Source organism: Salvia miltiorrhiza, chromosome 2, assembly GCF_028751815.1.
Source record: "Salvia miltiorrhiza cultivar Shanhuang (shh) chromosome 2, IMPLAD_Smil_shh, whole genome shotgun sequence".
Taxonomy (NCBI): Eukaryota; Viridiplantae; Streptophyta; class Magnoliopsida; order Lamiales; family Lamiaceae; genus Salvia; species Salvia miltiorrhiza.
The window spans coordinates 27,849,869-27,870,112 of record NC_080388.1 but is presented as its reverse complement, the minus strand read 5'-3'; the positions used below and the strand labels follow the sequence as shown (position 1 = coordinate 27,870,112).

The 20,244-nt window shown below is 37.1% G+C and overlaps 3 protein-coding genes across 4 annotated transcripts; 1 reads left to right on the top strand and 2 right to left on the bottom strand.

The window, feature by feature from the left end:
* Window positions 1-2,269: 2,269 nt before the first annotated feature.
* On the top strand, window positions 2,270-5,663 carry LOC131007674 (G-type lectin S-receptor-like serine/threonine-protein kinase At4g27290). Of its 2 annotated transcripts, none has more exons than XM_057934606.1 (7): window positions 2,270-3,640; window positions 3,909-4,052; window positions 4,131-4,255; window positions 4,341-4,551; window positions 4,641-4,878; window positions 4,954-5,104; window positions 5,176-5,663. In XM_057934606.1, exons 1-7 carry the CDS (start codon window positions 2,386-2,388, stop codon window positions 5,461-5,463), a joined length of 2,412 nt encoding a protein of 803 aa, XP_057790589.1. In that variant the 5' UTR covers window positions 2,270-2,385; the 3' UTR covers window positions 5,464-5,663. The 2 variants fall into 2 exon arrangements, with proteins under 2 accessions (XP_057790589.1, XP_057790588.1); XM_057934605.1 differs by having other exon boundaries at window positions 2,286-3,640; window positions 3,906-4,052.
* Window positions 4,155-8,474, bottom strand: LOC131007703 (uncharacterized). The gene is made up of 2 exons (XM_057934636.1): window positions 7,886-8,474; window positions 4,155-4,517 (listed from the first exon to the last, which is right to left on the bottom strand). The coding sequence occupies exon 1, from the start codon at window positions 8,472-8,474 to the stop codon at window positions 8,037-8,039; it is 438 nt and encodes a 145-aa protein (XP_057790619.1). The 3' UTR covers window positions 4,155-4,517; window positions 7,886-8,036.
* LOC131008221 (putative late blight resistance protein homolog R1A-10) lies at window positions 5,871-7,961 on the bottom strand. Its single transcript, XM_057935114.1, has one exon. It carries the CDS (start codon window positions 7,959-7,961, stop codon window positions 5,871-5,873), a length of 2,091 nt encoding a protein of 696 aa, XP_057791097.1.
* Window positions 8,475-20,244: the final 11,770 nt, after the last annotated feature.

The following is a 20,244-nucleotide window of genomic DNA, read 5'->3' as shown; positions in this document are numbered from 1 at the left end:
ATTTTTAGAAACAGGTCAAGCTTCATGGGACAAACTAAAAAGGAAACTGGGTCATGCTTCGTAAGACGGAGGGAGTATTTTTTTTAGTTGAATTAATTAATTGAATAAATTCAATAATAGTAAGGGGATTCTTCGAATTTAGGTGTGTCAGCCAAAAAAAATTTGAATTATCAATAACTTAATATATAAAAAAATTATTTAGCTAAGTAATAAAGTTTATTAAATTTTCATTATCTAAAGATTAATTTTATTATATAAACTATATATATTTATACTATTTGAATGACTTCTATTTTATATATTGGAGTAATCAGTTGTGTAATAATGAATTAGAAAAAAATTGATTTAAACTTGAGAATTAAAAAAAATACTATTATTTGATTTAATATATTAAGTTATTGATAATTTTGGTTATTTTCTTTGTGTTCTTTTTTTATTAATAAGAAATTAACAATAAATATGTTAGAGTCAATGTTGACTCCGACAATGTTGGGACCAATGTTGATAACATTCATGTTTTCAATGTTGGGTGGAATGTTGATAACATTCATGGTGTCAACATTTTTGGGTTTCAACCAACATTCTGGAGTCTGCCTTGACTTCATACTTTGACTCTCCATTGGTAATTGTATATATTTAATCTTTATCTTCCTTTCACGTTTTCTGATTCTTTGGTTGTGAAATAACAGTTCTATGCTTGTTGACTACGTTTCTAATAAGTGGATAGGCGGTTATGCATGGTTCAAAGTAGTGGGCAGGTTGTTGTATTTTTCAGGAACCATGATCTCGTGACTAACATTCCAAGGCTGGTCGACTAGCAGTTTTTGAAGACGGATTGCAGCAGTTATAGGAACGTTCTGGAAGTGGGAAGTGGATGAAACCAACCACGACATGAAGGCCTATAAATGCAGCAAGAAGCTTCAATCATCCTTATGTTTTGGAAGTGCAAAATTAGCGACTTAACACTCACTCACAGCAAACTCGTCATTTTCCTGCTGCAAACGTGTCACCGGTTCTTCAAGGATTGCTTTGACGAAGTAGACTTAGGCAGTCAATCTGTAAAGTCTATCTTTGTTTCGACGGGACGTCGAGAGCAAGATTTGAAGTGCAAGGCCATTGGAGCGTAGCAGGTTGTTTGCTTTGTCCGATTAACTTTTGTTATTCGGCTGTTTTTGGGTTCTGTGTTATATCCACATTGTAGTACTGAAAGTAGATAGGTTGGTTTATCTTAGACAGATATTCTGTAAAGATAGATCTCCAAGAAGATCCAAATCTGTACTTTGTATTGTTGACTCAACATAGTGAATTTATAATCCGTGAAAAAAGTATTACTGTGTGTTATTCCTTTCCGCTGCATGTTGGTTATAATGTTATTAACATTTTGTTGATAACATTCCTTCCAACATTACTCTTTTCTTTAACAGTTTTACTTTGTTGGTAATTTGGGGCACTAAACTATTTCAAAATACGTCACGTAAAATATTAACACATCATATTAGCCTGATATTTGACCGGAATTTGAATTAGTAGCAAAAACAGATAAAATCTAAAGTTTAGTAATTTTCACGCTACAGTTCAAAGTTTGTGAAAAATCAAAATTGAACGAAAGTTCAGTATTTTATGGGCAATTAACCCTTAATTAAAATAATATTGGAGGGTGGGGAATATGGCATCTTCAGCTTCGGACTCATTTCCAGGAGCTTCTTTGAATTTCATGTAATAAGAATTAGTCATTGGCATAAGCTGGCCTTATAACTCTAATTTTTATACGAAGATCACGTAAGAAATTTTTACTTCATAAAACAATGTCCTTGTGTATAATGTATGTCGATCATTTAGTGAATTGACTTACGAATGTAGTCTCTCAGTTTATTCCATTGAAAGCCAGAGGAAAATAGATAAAACTCATTATTTAGCTTAATCCACCAGTTTCTCTCTCCGTTAACTACATCACTTTTAATTATTGAAAATAAAAAATAAAACCTGCTCCTAGAACCCTCACATAAGTCACAATCAATGAATTACCCTATCCTCAGTGGAGGTCCCATTAGAATTTGACTAACTGGTTTTTTACTACTTCTTGTGTTGACTTGAAGAAAAAAAAAAGTTAGATATAGAAACTCGAGTGCAGATGCTGACTCAGTCAATCGAATGGGAAAAGGGTGTGCCCGCAGTCCTATCATTCTTGATTTAAAAATGTTGGACTTTTATTCATTCAACTTAGAAATGTCAAGTTTTTGCTATAATCATTACTTTTGCTGGCCATTCATTTCTAACTAAATCCATTTTGAAGCTACATTTCATTTTGTATTTTGCAAGTGTCCCTGAATAAATAAATAAAAAAGATCACTAATTCTAGCTTGGTATTGACGAAAGGAGGATCTCATGTTCAACAGAATCCTCTTCAACCTGTTTCTGTTCGTCACCTTTCTGAAATTCAGTGATGCAGCAGACACTCTTTTTCCAAATGAAACAATCGGTGTTGGGCAGACTTTGGTTTCCCAAAACCAAGTTTTCGAGGTCGGTTTCTTCACGCCGGGAGCACCCGGGAACAGTTTCTTGGGTATGTGGTACAAAAACACACCCAAAGTTGTAATCTGGGTTGCAAACAGAAACGATCCCATCACTGATTCAGGAGTAGTCTTGAAGATTTCTGAATATGGAAATCTTTCCATAAGCACAGGCAGACGCGTTGTCTGGTCGGGGAATCCATCAGGGGTCGCATCAGATCCTGTTTTAAAGCTCCTGGACACCGGAAACCTGGTTGTTGCTGCAGACACGACGAAGCAAGGCTACATATGGCAGAGCTTTGACTACCCGACTGATAACTGGCTACCGGGAATGAAGTTGGTAGATGACAGTGACAGTGGCGTGGAGAAGTATTTGAGATCATGGAAGAATCTTGAGGATCCTTCGGGTGGAGAATTTTCTTACAGGATTGAGAACCAGGGCTTGCCTGAGTTGGTGGTTTACAGAGAGACAACGAAGATGTTCCGAACGGGAAGCTGGAACGGGCTTTACTTCGGTGGCCTTCCACCCTTACCAAATGGCTCTGTCACAGATTATTCTTTCAGAGATGAGAGGTTGATATATGTGGCAAGGCCTATTAGCAGCTCAATTTTCTCAAGAACAACACTCGAATCATCCGGCTTGCTACAGAGATATAACATGAACGAAAGAAAAGATGCGTGGAATCATGTCCAGACATATCCACGAGATAAGTGCGATGAGTATGGTAACTGCGGGGCATATGCCTTGTGCAGCACTGAGAAACCACAGATGTGCGAGTGCTTCAAAGGGTTCGCTCCCAAGTCCCAGCATGAGTGGGACATCCAAGATTGGTCGGGCGGATGCACTAGAACGACACCACTGAATTGCTCGAATGGAGATGGCTTTCTAGAGATTAGAGGGGTGAAGTATCCTGATATGTTGAGATTTTGGTTGAATACTAGCATGAGCCTTGAAGAATGCAAAGCCGAGTGCTTGAAAAACTGTAACTGCACTGCTTGTGCTAATCCCTACATAACTAATGGAGACAGTGGCTGCGTGATGTGGTATGGAGATCTCATTGATATCAGACAATTTCCTGAAGCAGACGACAGGCAAACGATCTATCTTCGTCTACCGGCTTCAGAACTAGGTAAATCTTTACTGTAAAAGTTGCTTCTTGTTAGATTTTTAAGCTGCCTGAGTTCATTTTTCCAATAACCACAAAAAACATAGAAAGCTTCTCTGAAAAATGAACTATGAGGTGTACATGGCTAAATGCTACATATAAGGAACTAAGCATTAGTCTGTAATTTTTTTAACCTTGACTGGAGAGAACAAATAGGATTGTCTGTGCTTGTTTTATTTTCTAGAAAGCTCCACAACCAAAATCATTTCATTAGTTGGTAATATCCTAGCAGGTTCTGCCTCCAACGGAGAGAAAGAGAAGGAGGAGAAAAAGAGTGGTGCGAAAAAGCTCGTGGTTATATTCATTTCTTCTGGAGTTCTAATTTTGGCACTGTTTGGTGGAGGTGTAGTTTTCATCATAAAGCGGAGAAGAGAAGGTATAGTTTTGTTGTGGTCTATATATTAGTTTCTTAACAATTCTGAGGCACTAACGCTTCATGTTTGCTCCCTTACAGCATCTAAAAGTGATGATGCAGATATAGAACTGAAAATATTCAAGTTGGAAACTATTGTGGCGGCAACAAACAACTTCTCCTGGGAAAACATGATTGGAGAAGGAGGTTTTGGCCCCGTATACAAGGTAACGAAGAACATGAGAGAGTTCCTAGCAGAATATCAACACACTAGTTTGGCATTCTGACTCGAACCTTAACGTGCACGAACAGGGGATTTTGTCTGCAGAAGGAGAAATAGCCGTCAAAAGATTGTCAAGAACTTCGCAACAAGGCACCAAAGAGTTCAAGAATGAAGTTATCTTGATCGCGAAACTTCAACATAGAAACCTCGTCAGGCTTTTGGGGTGCTGCATTGAAGGAGAAGAAAGAATGTTGATCTACGAATACCTGCAGAATAAAAGCCTGGATTATTTCGTCTTTGGTAAAACTTAATACAAATTTGTCTATATTCTTCTTTAAACTTGACTAATTGCATTTCATCAAATTCACAAAGTAATGAATCACCTGCAGATCAAAACCGAAGGAAGCTTCTGACATGGCCTATGCGTTTTGACATAATCATGGGAATTGCAAGGGGGCTGCTATACTTACACCAGGACTCCAGATTAAAGATTATACATCGGGATCTCAAAACGAGCAACATCCTTCTTGATAGAGATCTAAATCCAAAAATCTCAGATTTCGGTTTAGCAAGAATTTTTGGAGAGGGACAATCCATTGCTACAACAAGACGAGTTGTTGGGACATAGTAAGCTCTCTTCTATAACAAAGCATTTTAATTTGTTACCTTGTATGGAGCGTTATAACTAATAAGTTTATGCAGTGGCTATATGGCTCCGGAATACGCTGTTTATGGGAAGTATTCTGTCAAATCTGACGTCTTCGCCTTGGGAGTCATATTGTTAGAGATTGTGAGTGGAAGGAAGAACAGAGACTTTGGCCATAGTGATGACGACCATAGCCTTTTGGGACATGTAATTTCCTATCTTGTCAATGAACTAACCATTTTCCATATTCAAAAAGCTAAAAGGATATATTTTGGCAGGCATGGTTCCTGTGGGGAGAAAACAAAATTCCGGAGCTAATGGATAAATGTTTGAGCGATACATCTATTGAATCTCAAGTGAAGAGGTGCATACACGTGGGGTTATTATGCGTTCAAAAATTTGCAGAAGATAGGCCAATCATGTCATCAGTGGTATTCATGTTAGGAAACGATGAAGCTATTATCCCGAAACCTAAAGAACCTGGATTTTTTCCAGAAGAGAGTTGGAGCTGTCAAAGAAGTGCGTGTCAAGAATCGATCACTTTCACTGATTTGGAGGCCAGATGAATAGGTCTCAACATACTAGGAATAGATGCAATAAAAAATATTGATTGTTGTAGTGCTCTGCTACTATTCAGCATAAAATAGCCACTGGTTTTGGGTGTAATTTTCTGTACAACATGCATGTACTTATACAGTAATACAGATAAGCGTCAGGCGAATGAAATTTAAATATCTATAGATACCAAACTTGTGCTTATGGGAATAAGATTTGACATGTAGAGACATTATTAAGAACTTTTTATGAGGAAAATCTGAGTGGTTTTTAAATTTGGTAAGGTAGATAGAATAAGAGATGTTGCACACTGATACAATAGATGACCCCATCTTTGTAAACAATGGTCATGGTGGTTGTGTCACACAAGTTGCAACCCTACTAAAGCACATGGAAAACATAAACAACAGCCGGTTTTTTAAAAGGGAAGGACGGTAACTTGAAAGTTGGGATTTAGCAAGCTTAGCAGCTCTCCGTGCTCCTCCGGGATCTGAACTTCAACTTTAAAGGATACTTCTCCTTGTTCCTCTATCATTCTCTTCACCAATGATTTTTCGCACAATTTTAAGGCCACGGATTTGAGCGTCGGAATGTCACCAAGTTCTGTAGGGATCTCCTTCAAATCTATCTTGTGAAGATGAAGGTGCTCGAGGCATGGGAAGTGGGAGCTCTCCATCATCCAGTATTTCAAATTACAACACGATGTCAGTGACAATAATTTGAGACTGGGGAACTGGCCTTCAACTGTTGCCCATTTGCCTGTTTTGAACCTTCCATTCATCAATTTGAGCTTTTGAAGAAGGGGTAATGTACTTACCTTTTCCAATATGTCTTTCATCCTACCCATCCACATTTGAAGATCCAGACTCTTAAGAGAGTGTGGCAAGGTAAGCTTTTGCAAAAAAACACTCCTTCGAACGCAAATGAAGCTGAGAGATTCTAGCTTTTGCAGACATTCGATGTTGTGGACACAATAGTCATCATCACGAGGCTCACATATTGTTAGTCCCAATTTCTTGATATTGAGAATTCTACCAACTATCTCCTCATCACACTTGAAATTCCTTACTCCATTGAGTGTATGTAGATTCTCCATGATGACAATGCTATCGCTCGGAGGATCCGGGAGATGCAATCCCCTGTTGAAATCAACGTGCCTAAGTTGAGGCATCTTCCAAATTTCAACCGGTGCATTTATGATTGGTTCATCAGGATAAACAATTAACGTCTGTAGACTCCAAAGGAGATTGATTGAAGAAGGAAGTTGGCCGCATCGATCAGCTTTGACAACAAGAAGCCGCAAATTAACTAACTCAAACATTTTCTCCAGGGAATAGTGATGTATTCTCCAAATATCTTTATCGTATGCTTTCAATGTCCTCAACAATCTTAAATTGGGCAACAATCGAACTCTTTTCCAATCACTTATGTAGGAGCGGGCATGTGGTGTAGACTCCACAGCATCAAGGACTTCCTTCTTTGAAGTGCCTCTCGGAATAACTAAGCGGCATTGGCTACACGTGCCTTGAGGACTATGTTGCCCTACCACATGGTAAAACCTCTCCTTTTGAGCTTCTCTCATGCAGAGGTCTCTCAGCAAATCATGGATTTTGCAATACTTAATGCTCCCAGTTTTCCCCAACTCAGGAACTAGAATTAGATTTCTATCAACTAGTTCTGCAACTGTTTCCAAACTCTTGCCGGTTATTGATTTTAAAAATCCTTCAGAAACCCATAGCTTGACATGAATTTCACTATCTTCCTCAAACATTCCCATATATAGAAAGCATGGCTTTAGATAAACTGGCAAATGCTTGTAGCTAAATTTCAGTATCTTCCAGCAATGCTTATCATTCTCTGAATTCACTGCTGAATTCAAGCTTCTCCTAATAGATTTCCAACATTCTTTTGTTCGTTCAAGTTTTTCCAAAAGAACAATTGATAATGGAAGTCCTCTACAACTCTTTACAATCTTCTTCCCAATTTTCTCTAATTCTAGAGGGCAACTTTCCCCTCCAAACACAACTTTGCAAAACAGCCTCCAGCTACTTTCCACATCCAAAAGTTTAATTTTAAGGCCATAATTGTCATCCAATCGAGATCCCAAATTCGATAGCCTACTTGTCACCATTATCCGACTACTATTACCATTGTCCGGAAAATAGCCTTGTAGCTTCTCCCATGCCTCAATACTATCATCCAACACAATTAAAAACCTTCTACCAAATAAATATTTGTAGAGTGCTAGTCCTACTTCATCTTCTCTCATTTTAGTCAGGCTCAGCCATTCACTGCCTTCTTTATTGGCTTGAGATAGAATCTCACAAAGAAGTTCTTTTGTGTTATATTGTTGAGAAATTATAACCCAAGCACAAATATCACAATGCACATCAGTAAATCGCGCATAAACATTTTTGGCGAGAGTAGTCTTACCAATTCCTCCCATCCCTACAATTGGAATGACTTGGCGATGGGGTTGTTGAAGCATGGCATCATCAAAGCCCACCATGGTGCTGTTCATCCTAGAGAGAGAAGATGTCGAAGAATTGTTCGTCAGGGACAATGCTGAGATTTGTCTCTGCAACTAGGAGTGGACTGCCGCCTCTGCAACGATCACCGTCACTTCTTTTCTGATCAAATCCATGTCTTGAATCACCTTCTGCATGCTTTCATAAAAGTCTGGGGAAGTGATTTTTGGACCATCAATTTGATCCGCGATATGAGATTCCATAGCATCTTCCCTTTTATCTCCAGAGGCAACAGGAAGACTTTCATCCGTGATATGAGATTCGATAGCATCTTCAGCCGCATGAGCTGCATTTGCGATCAGCGTCTCCAATGGATCAGCTTCATCGCCGTCTGCAACAGGGGACTTATAACCTTCAAGAAATTCCTGCAAGAACATAACAATGTCAGTAAGAGATTCAACTTCTTGTTTGTCCATAGAAATTGGAGGGAAAGGATGATGCTCGATCAGATGGATGGTTTGCATAAGAGAAACCACAGCTGCATAAGTCGCCATCTCCGACTAATTTTTGTAGGTGGCAGAAGTTTTTTATTTTTTTGGTTACAGAGAAAGCAAATGCAGATAGGATAAGAAGGATGAGTGGCTGGAAATAAAAGAGATTGAGATTTATTTTTGTGTGTTTTATTTTTAATTATATATATATATATGTATATATATATATATATATATATATATATATATATATTAATATTAACTTTGTACATTTTAGTTTAATTTTGTGATTATGAATTAGAATTTATTTCATTTAATTAGAATATATAATTATTTTTATCATTTAATTTAATTTGTATTACTTAATAATAGGTTGATAAATTTAAAGTAATGCTTTTTAAAATTTAAATATTTTGAAATAAAAATTAAGTATAATTTATAATATTATAATAAATTTTATTTTTATAAAAAATACTCCCTCCATCCCGGCTTTTAGTATCCATCTTTTCTTTTTTAGTCGTCCCACATTTTGATATCCATTTTTATTTTTAGTAAAAGTAGGTGGACCCTTGTTCCACTTTAATATTTTTACACTCACATAAAAGATGAGACCCTTATTAAAACATGTGTCACTCTCAAATGGATACTAAAAGTTGGGACGGAGGAAGTATTATAAAAATAATAGATGTAAAAGTAGGATATAGTGGCACACATAAAATTGTGGTACACTAGATTTCAACCAAAATGAAAGGGGGATTGAGTCGGACATTATTATTTTGATGAAACATTGCCACTATTTAATAAAAAGGTTATTGACGCATAAATATACTAATTTTGTACCAATTTTAATTTTTAACACAAAATTTAAAAAGTATAAAAAAATACACCAACTTATTTATTGTAGTAATTTTAACATGAATTTGATTTTTCCCTCAAATTGAATTGATGTGGCACGTCGAAATGATAATTGTGAACAAATCGGACATTTACAAAAAAAATGACATCATGGACAAATCATCTTAACATCGTCGTTTCTTTAAAATAATAAATATTTCTATGTTCAAATTGGATAGATTTCAAGCAGAGATATCGATATTGAGATCAATTTCATTCTATTTGTTGTTAAAGTCATTTGAAAGATGAAAAATTTAAAGTTATGTTTAGGTTTAATTCATATTGTTAAATTCCAAGTTAATTTCAGAGTTAATTTATTCAAATTTCTAAGTTAATTCATCCAAGTCAATTTTAATTTGGCCAGAAATAGAACTCAAGTTAAAATTACTCTATAAATAAGTTGGTGCATTCTTTTGACACTTTTTCAAGTTCATGTTAAAAATCAGAATTAGTCAAAAGTTTATATATTACACGCTAAAAACCTTTAAAAAATCATATATGACCTATTTTGTATTTTCTTAAATATAAAAAAATACTCTCTCTGTCTCATCATAAGCGAGACATTTCTTTTGGGCACAAAATTTAAGGAATTAGTGTTTAGGAGTTCAAGAGTGTTTTTGATTTTATGCTTAAGTGAGTATCTAAATAATTAATGATTTTGGATTACGTTTAAATCTAAATTTTAATTTATTAATTACATTTATTTTTTAAATTTCATTTGCTGTTTTATTTAATTAATTAATTTTTGTTCGTTTTTTTTTTACATTTCCACTATTCACTCTTTTTTATAGCTTGAATTTACAGAAACAAAAGAGTTGAATGAAAAAAAAGGTTAATTTGCTATAAATACGCCAACTTTCGCCGATTTTGAATTTAGACATGAGCTTGAAAATCTGCCTGACAATACATAACCTTTGCACCCATTTTAATTTTTGGCCCGAAAAAATTTTCCGGCGAAATTTCTTCTTACGTGGCAACCGGAAGATCCAGCGTGTCACAAACATCCGGTGAATGAAACTACACCTTTTAAGACACACTAAAACTACGTCGTTTTAGTGAGATTTCAAATTCTAATTTAGAGGGGTGAGCCCTAATTCCTCTTCATTCCTACCTCTTCGACCGATTTTTTTTAGAAAATGGAATCATCTCCTCCACTTTGCGTGCACAAGATCGAAGCTGCCATCAAGATCTCCTGGTCCGATGCAAACCCGGCCACAAGATACTACGGATGCTCCTTAGGCCCGGTACTTTAATACCTGAATTTTCTTCCTTTTCATTTTTGTGTCTCTACCGCATTTGACCTAGGGTTATGTACATAGGATGGAAGATGTGATTTCTTCCAATGGATGGACGCAAGGCCAACCATACTTCAACGAAACTACATCGCTAAACTGAAAAGGGAGAGGGATGAGGCCCGCGAGCAACTCCGCATCCAAACTTGCTTGGCTAGGCAGGCGAAGGAGGATGAGGAGGAGGCTTGGGGCAAAGCTGGAGATATGACTGTTCTGAATCACGAATTGGAGAAGGAATTGGCTGCCTTGAAATCAAGGCGTTGGTGGCTAGAGAAGATGGTGACATTGGCTATGCTCTTGTTGATTTTGCTTATTGTGATAGTTGCTTAGGGTTCTTGGTTTCTGGAATGTAAAAAAACCTTAGTTTGTAGTTGGACGAAATGACCGTAGTTGCAAGCTTGTAGTTGGAAGGAATGGCTTATAGTTGTACTAAATGAATCAATTTTCAAATAGCTAAATGATGATTCAAATGGTGGTTGTTGATCAAATAACTTATGAATTTGCAGATTTTTACCTTCAAATTCAATATAATATCCTGCAAATAGTTCATAAAATGGAAGTAATAAAATAGTTGGATACATAAATGAAGCTAAAAAGTTACACAGCCCACAATTCATTGTTTCAAATCACAATTCTTACAATAAATGAAAAAGATGTCTCAAAGCTCGTGGGAGCTGAAAATGCTAAACCACAAACCACAGTTCTTATGAAACTAGCACAATGCAGACTACATCTATTACAATCCATCATTCCCACTTTCTTGAGTGCTTGGTAGCTCATATGCCTTCCTTGGATTGATAAATGTTGACCCCCTTTGTTTGGTTGAACCCTGTGAATGTGATACTAATTAGATTGTGTTTCAGACTATTTTCAAAGAAAACTTATGCTTTAATCCTTACCCTCACATAGATGTTTCCTAACTCTGTCACCATTGTGCCAATTCCTTTCCTTGCAAGTGCTCTCTCCTTTGCTATTGTTTTTTTCACTTGGAGTGGGAGAGATGTGGGAGCTCGAGGGTTAGGCAGTGACATGGGAGCTGCATATGAAAGTGGTGGAGGATTAGACTGAGAAGCTGCATTTGTAAGGGAGCTAGTCCCTGTACCAGTTACTTGGCTTGATTGAGCCTCTGATTGAGCTTTGGCTGGTCGCCCTCTTCTTCTCTGTATTGAATGAATATGTTGATCAAATATCTTTGAATTCACTGAACTAGAAGTATAAATACATGAAAGTGGATATATTACCTTTTCTTTAGGTGGTGGATCACACTTCTCATTCTTGCATCTCCTTGTGTTGTGCCCCTGCTGCCAACACTTCCTGCATGTCATTTTCAGACCAAATCTCCTCAATTTGTTTGGGTTGGTGGGGTGTTTCTCATTATGCTCCCTTGCCCTTTTTTTCTTCGGCCTTCCAGCCCTCTTTGTATAGGATGGTGGCTTAACTGGCCATCCATCTGCATGAGGCCACATCTTCTCTCCCCTTAATGGTTTGATACCTACCTCATATGCCTTCTTGTACCGCTCTATTGTGTAATAATCATGCACATAATCATCCACATTTCCTTTCGTGTACATAATAGAAGCAGTAGCATGAAGGCATGATATTCCAGTCAATTCCCATGATCTACAAGAGCAGTGTCCCTCATCTAGACTCACAATGAACTTGTCATCATAAAGATGAACCTCAAACAATCCACCAACAGCAGGGTGCACCTCACAATATCTACTTTTAAATTTCATTTCTTCGACTGTTTTCCTAATTCTAGAACACAAACTATCATTCACACTCCCAACCTCAGAAAACTTCTTAAATTGTCTTTCCATTACATAGCACCTAATTTCCTCACACATGGTTATTATATGCTTACCTCTAGACCTAACAATATAGCCATTAAATGTTTCACTTATGTTATTGTCAACCATATCACACTTGCAATGAGTATTTATGAAAGCCTTACAGAATTTATTAGGCTCCCTGTCCATGAAGTCCACATATGCTGTCTCTGACTCCTTTCTCATCTCCTCCACTGCCTCTTGTCATTCCTCCACATATGTGCTCCTCACACAATTCCAAAACATATTCTTCAAGCTGATTCCTTTATGTTTCTTATTCCAGTTTACATAAGCATGCCTAACACAATTCCTATGCTCAGACATAGGTGCTAGGTCTGCCAATGCCTTAGTCAGTCCCTGCATTTGGAAGGATATTAGACAACAAATATATGGAAATCAATTGATTTAAGCTTTAGTAAACACTGACCTTTTGTTGGTCAGAAATGAATGTGTACCCACCACCTTGCTCTGTATTCAATTGCTCTATCAACCTTTCTATGAACCATTTCCAGTTGGCCTCATTTTCCACCTCCACCACAGCCCATGATAGTGGATACATTTGATTATTCCCATCCTTGCTCACAGCACACAGTAGCATCCCCCCAAGATGTGTTTTCAAAAAACACCCATCTAATCCTATGATTGGCCTACACCCGGCCTTGAAACCCTTCATGATTGAACTAAACCCAATATATAACCCCCTAAACACACCTCCCTCACTGCACAACAGCTCAAACTTACCTTCTGGGTCACTCACCATCATTTCAGCCAAGTAATTTCTCAACTTGGCATAATGAACATCCACTGACCCTCTCAATGTCTCCAAAGCAATCGTCCTTGCTTTGTACAACCTGTTTGGTTTCACCTCTGTAGCATACCTTTCACAAATATCTGCCCTCAAATCATCAATTGCAAAATTCTGCCTCATCCTAAAAACATTCAAATATTGCTTTGCTATCCATTTGGAACTAACCAGCAGGTTATCCCTACTCCTCCTACATGTATGAGGCTCTGATGAAAGGCGTTTGATTACAAAGGTGCCTTCTCCCTTCACTACACTGCCATAGCAACTCCAATTGCATGGATCCTCACATCTTGCCTCACATCTTTCCTTACCCACTCTACTGAAATGCAAATTCCACCCCTCACAGATGGCTTTGGTTGTCAAAGCATCCCTACATTGTTGCCCAGACTCAAATCTCATCCCAAGTTCAAGAACCAAGTTCTTATGATCACATCTCAGATCATAAGTAACCTTTCTAACACTGTTTCTAACACCATCAAACTCCTCATCAGTTTCATAAGGACAGACCCCATCTGTACTATCCTCATAATCAGACAACGCTATATCTTGGTCCTCCCCAACAACATCATCATTGTCATTTCCAATGTATCTACCAATATCATTGAAAGTATCCCTATCAATTCTTACCTGCCTACGGCTTGACATGTACTCCTCATCATCATCAGCTAATTCTCTGTCACTTAGGCTGTCCTCAATTTCCTCCCCATCCTTAGGCAAATACTCATCATCAGATTCTTCTTCACTCTCTTCTCTACACAATTCGGCCCTCTCTGATTCAGTTACTCTATTTGTGTCCTTCTCACTAACCTTTTCACTCTCTTTTTCATTGACCTTCTCTGTAATCTTTTCAGTCATAAGCTCATATATGCTTTCACTCACCTTCTTAGTAATCCTCTCAACATGTTTATCACTTGATTTCTCCCTCACTTTTTCATTGATAGTCTCCTTCACTGTCTCTACCACTTTCTCTTTAACCTTACTCTTCTCCTGAACCTTCTCCTTTCCCTTAGACTTTTTTGTAGGCCGTTGCACTTCTGGGCTAGCCTCATATGGTGTGTCCAAGTTATCCCCATTTTCATTCTCAATGACTATATTACCACCCTCTGAAATTGTCAATGCAGCAGCTCTTTTACAGCCCTCAACATATACTCTAACATATCTACGAGTTGGAGTCATCTGACTTAACATAGCAAGGACATCAGTGTCGTCCTCAACTAAGCTAAAAGCACTCCCATCCATATCCTTACACCAAATGTGTTCAAATGACTCATAACCTAATTTCTTGATTTCTTCAACTAAATCGAAGTAGCCAAAGAAATCAGTATCTAGCCCACTACGACACTCGGTTTTTCCACCATAATACGCTTCACCCCCATTGTTAATTAGATGAAATCAACCACCATGTTGTATAAACAATCTAAAAGCACTGCAAATTCAAAAATAGAAAGAAAAAAAAAACTCAGCTAAATCAACAAATTCACACACCCAATTCAGTAAATTTCATACAAAATATATAACTTTACTTACCTTTCCGCCATCTTCGTCCTTCCTCAACAATTCTTCAAAGTTTCAGTTTTTGGTCGTAGCCCTAATTTGGAAAAGAAACTAATGTTGCAGCTCTGGCCTTAGTATACAAAACGAGGCCGTTTTTTTGTCAATAAAAGCCATGTCAGATAAGAATTGAACACGTCGGATGATTATGCCACGTATTTCGTCGGAAAATTTTTTCGGGCCAAAAATTAAAATGGGTGCAAAGGTTATGTATTGTCAGGCAGATTTTCAAACTCATGTCTAAATTCAAAATCGGCGAAAGTTGGCGTATTTATAGCAAATTAACCCAAAAAAAACATCATATATGAAAATTAGAATGCAACAAAAACAACTTGAATTAAATTAGAAAGCGAGTCTTTGCATGGTAGCATCCCTTAGAACCGGAAAAAAATAAATAAATTGGCGCCACATTTTGAGTCCTAAATTTTAGGGTTGAAACTTTCAAAACTCTCACCCAAATTTTGTGCATCAGTCCTATAAATTCCAAACCAGCCATACAAACAATAACACTTCTAAAAAACAAAAAACTTCAAGGTTTTCAGCCATGGTGAAGAACCTATCTACCGAGCAACAAAATCAGCTAGTGCAGTTTATTCTTTGAGACTGCATCAACGGAAAACCACCTCGAGGCAAGCTAAAAGAGGCTCAACTCAAGTTCTCTGTCTCACGACACACGATGTCAAGGCTGTGGGGGACTGCAAAGAAACAACAAGAAAGAGGATAAGTCAAACATCTTGTAAGTGGTAAGAAATTTTGAAAGATAAACAAGATTGTGCACCTTGACATCACATTACTTTCTAGTCTAGAATACACTCAAAGAAGCACAATAAGAAGACCTGATGTCGGTTTAGGACAAAGCAAGACTACAGTAGGAAGATGAGTGAATGCAGGGCTGATCAAAGCTCATACCTCAGTCATTAGGCCTGATTTAATGGCACCAATTAAGCTGTTACGATTAAGATTCAGTCTAGAAGCATTAGAATTGGACATAATACTTAACAAAATCATATTTCGGAATATGCACAACACCGTGCATATTGATGAGTGGTTTTATATCACTAAAGATTCACACAGATTTTATTTAGCCCCGGGAGAGGTTGAGCCACATAGGACGTGTAAGAGCAAGAAATTTATTTCAAAAATCATGTTTATGTGTGATGTTTGTAGACTGAATGACTGGCTGACTTGACATGGCGAGTGCTTATTCAAAAATTGAGAAGTATTGTTTGATGACAAGATTGGAATTTTTCCATTCACAAAGCAAGTATAAGCCAAGAGAAATAGTAAAAATAGGATTGCAGACACACTAGAGACCAAGGCTATCGACTCTATCACAAATGAGGTGATTAAAAAATGTTTAATCAATAAGGTATGCAACGTGATACTAATATATATGCAATGTATTTCAAGAAAGACTATACTAACAACCTTTAATAGCTCATCCAAATGTAATTGTGCTTTAAATAGTCAATAAATGTTTATGTTTACTACCAACTGCATTTGATTGAGTTAAATACAAGGCAACCACATTATTGCTCATTTTAATGCCTAAAAATACACAGTACCAGTTTATTGCTTACTACCACTACAATAAAGGTGGGGCAACCTGCAAAAGTAATGTTTTATGCCCCATTAATTGCAGATTATACCTGCAATTAAAGAGAAATGGCTAGTTGGAACTAGCAAGCAAATTTTCATATAATAAGACAACGCACAGCCACATATCGAAGATTGTGATCCAGAGTTTAGGGCTGCTGCAAGCCAAGATGGCTTCAACATCATTTTGGTACAACAACCACCAAATTATCCAAATTGTAATGCCATTGACATGGTTTGGAACCATCCAATCTCTACAAGTTGAGACAACATGCAATATAGTGATGAGCTACTAAAAACATCCGTTCAAACATTTGAAAGGTTATCTCTCGTAACCCTTAACAATGTGTTTCTTAGTCTACAGGGATGCATGATCAAAATAATGAAGGGTTAAAGGGCAAAACTGCTACAAAATTCCCCACATGGGCAAATGGACATTGATAAGGAGTGATAATCTCCCACTTAATTTAGAAGTTCCTATGAAGTTAGCACAACAATGTATCCAGTTTTTGAAAGATATAAGAAGCCTAGAAGGGATGATGGAGATAGTGCATGAGTTAAGATTAGAGCCTAAAGATGCATATTAGACAAATTTAAATTGCATTTTTTGTAAAGTCTTTTGACGCATGTGAATTGCATTTTTTGTAAAGTTTTTTTTACACATGTAATGCCTAATCTAATCCCTTAAATTAATGCAACACATATAAGCACAAAGTTTTATCATTTCAGATGCAACACCCGTTAACCTCCCATGTTTGTACTATAAACCAGCAACAAATCATCAATAAACAAAAACTAAACCAGCAAAACAACCCATCAAGACCATCAGCATCAAACTCAAAAGCCACCAACAAACAATCATTATGATTAATTTGAAAATACTGATAAAACTCGAAAATTTTGAAAATTCATAAATTCCCGTCGAACACTATTCACTGCTACGCGCAATTTTCTTGTTTCGACCATATCTTCCTCGTCCGAACTCGGATTTGCAAACCGTTTGGGCTTACGAACTCGTATTGCGATGATCTACAACTTTCATTTAGACCATTTTTCCAAATTCAGACTCAATATTTTTGTAAAAATCACCAAAATACAAGCAAGTATCATATTTAACAAGATAAAGCAATATAAGCTCAAAACAACTATCCAACACTCAGTTTCCTATAAAATTGACATTATATGAACATTAAAAACCATGAAAACATGAGTGTTATCATGCACATTCTCCATGTTTTTTCCTTTTTAGCCACCATCACTGCATTAGATATCCATGTCGGATATTGTACCTCTACTATATGTCCTGCTTGCAATAGTGTTCGGACCTGTTCTCTTATAGAAGCTTCCTTCTCAGTCCCGAATGACCGCAAATTCTATTTTACAGGCTTGATTTTTGGATCCACGTTAAGCCTATGTTCTGCCAAGTTGCGATTGATTCCCTTCAAGTCTGCGGTGCTGGATGCAAACACATAAGCTTTCCCCCTTAAGCACTTTATTACCTCTTCATGTACTTTTGGACTCATATCTGTTCCGATCTTGGTGGTGAAACTTGTTTTCCCTGGTATGAGTTCGATGTTCATAAATTGTCCCCCTGGTGTAATTAGGGCTTGTTCCGGATTGTTACAGTGCTCTTTCACTTCTAGAAAATCTTCTTTAGACCCCGATATCGTCCCTATTTTTTTGTTTCTTGACCATCACTAGTTTGGTTCGTCGGGCTGCTGGACTTCCTAATGTGAGTGGCAATTCAATACGTCCCAAGGGGACCACCATCTCTCCTGCAAACCTATAAAGGGGGTCTACTGTTGTCTTCAATCAGGCATCTATGTTCATAGGTTGCAGACGCTCCTAGTACAAGATATTGACTGAGCTCCTTGTGTCGACGAAGATGCGATGAACTAGACAACTTGCTAATTCTACAGTACACACTAGGGCATCATTATGTGGCCTCATTAGTGGCCTTTCATCCTTTGGGCCAAAGGAGATTTCTGCATCTAGGTTGGTGGTAGTAACAATCATTACCTGTCCTGCCTGGGCCCTGGCAGTCCTGATCATAGCTTTTCTGGCTCTGTTGAATGATCCATCCACTTCTCCTCCAGTAATCATTCTAACCTCATGGTTTGGTAACCATGGCGCTGCAGGCAGTTGCCATGGTTCTCTCTGCTCTCTTGGTCTTGATGAATTCTAGTAGGAAAATGACTCTATTTAAGCTTGAAATCGGACTCAATCTCTTGATGATTATCTTGTATTTTGTCTTGATCTCCTCCATGCCGAATAATCTGGGACTCTTTTAGGTAAGTTTAGGTCCGGGAAATCAGGCCTGCGAAGTGATCAACAACGTTGTTTTAGGGTCAACAACGTTGTTTCCAACATATTTGGGTTGAATCTGATTTGATCTTCATATCTTCAAGCAATGCATATTTTTGTCCTCGTCACCAACATTCCCTAAAGTTAAGATACAATCCTATATACTAAGAAAATAATCTATTTGATGTGTTTTACCTCTCTAATGTTAAATAGGAATCAATTAGTACGAAAATAATAGTAATAAATTTCCTGATCACCAACGACTTATAACCACCGATATAGATTAATACTGTAAGAATTTTGTGGCATATTGTAATTGAAAATAAATGTATTATACATACAATATTTGGCCTAAAATATTATGCATTCTAGTAACAAAAAATTATGTTTGGGCATAAAAACACATCTATGTACAGTTTTGTGTCTAATACTGTGTACGCAAGAACATGTACCTTAGAGCATCTACATCGATTGACCCATAGGCTTGACTCGAGTAAACCCAAGCAATGAGTCAACTGATGCAGAGAGGAGGAGCTCGAGTCGTATTATAGTAATAACAAACCAACCAAAAAACTAAGTTCGAAGTATAAAAACACATTTGTGTACAATTTAGTGTCTAATTTTGTGTGCTTAGAACATGTGCTTTTTTAAAATTTAATTTACATACCTTAACCAAAATGAAACAGAATATTCCATAATCGAAGATATTCTAAAATTCTACCTTCTCAATTTTTTTTCTCTTTTTAAAATATTATTATTTTAAAATTTTAGCTGACAAATGAATGTTTATACTCCCTCCGTCCTATAAAAATAGTCCTAATTTTTCATTTTAGGGTGTCCACAAAAAATAATCATAATCCATTTATGAACACTATCCCACAATAGATTACCCTTCATATATTAGCTTATTTACATATTCTACTATATGGTGGAACTCTATCTTCACTCACAATACAATTAATTATCATTATTAACACTATCTATAGTGGGACCATTTCTCCACTCATAACATATTTAACGACTTTTATTAAAACTCGTGTCACTTCCTCCTAGGGCGATTTTTATAGGACAGGGGGAGTATGTTTTAATCCAATGTAATATTACCAGGTTTTAATGTTTACTAGTTTTGAGGACGTCGTTTCATCTGCTGACGAATCTCAAAAGGGGAACATAAATGGAGCAGATACCTTGCATCTGATGAGATAAGAAATGTTAGTGCTGCCATGCCATGTACTGATACTGAAAGAACTATCTTATCAGTTATCCCTGAAGGATTATAGCCCCAAAAGAATTATTTCTCGGATATCTTAATTCACCATACAACGATTAATTCCTAACATGCTCCTATGAATTTAAGTGCTGCACATTGGAGTTAGAATCACTTACTTATGAATTGTATGTAGAAGATGTCGATGGCTGAATTGAAAGACTCTAGTTCTGACCTTCTGAACTGTATCTCACAACTCCTAACGTTCGATGGACAACGAGCTATGAGAATTCCCAAGGAGAATTCAGCCACTTACAAACGACGCCCTCTGCTGCTCTCTAAAACCCTGATTATT

Bases quoted from the DNA above. Each gene is read 5' to 3' on its own strand.
- LOC131007674 (XM_057934605.1), top strand. From the start codon at position 2,386: ATGTTCAACAGAATCCTCTTCAACCTGTTTCTGTTCGTCACCTTTCTG. The intron at 4,256-4,340 runs GTAACGAAGAAC...GTGCACGAACAG, and splicing joins GTTTTGGCCCCGTATACAAG to GGGATTTTGTCTGCAGAAGG. The intron at 4,879-4,953 runs GTAAGCTCTCTT...AAGTTTATGCAG, and splicing joins AGACGAGTTGTTGGGACATA to TGGCTATATGGCTCCGGAAT.
- LOC131008221 (XM_057935114.1), bottom strand. From the start codon at position 7,961: ATGGTGGGCTTTGATGATGCCATGCTTCAACAACCCCATCGCCAAGTC.
- LOC131007703 (XM_057934636.1), bottom strand. From the start codon at position 8,474: ATGGCGACTTATGCAGCTGTGGTTTCTCTTATGCAAACCATCCATCTG.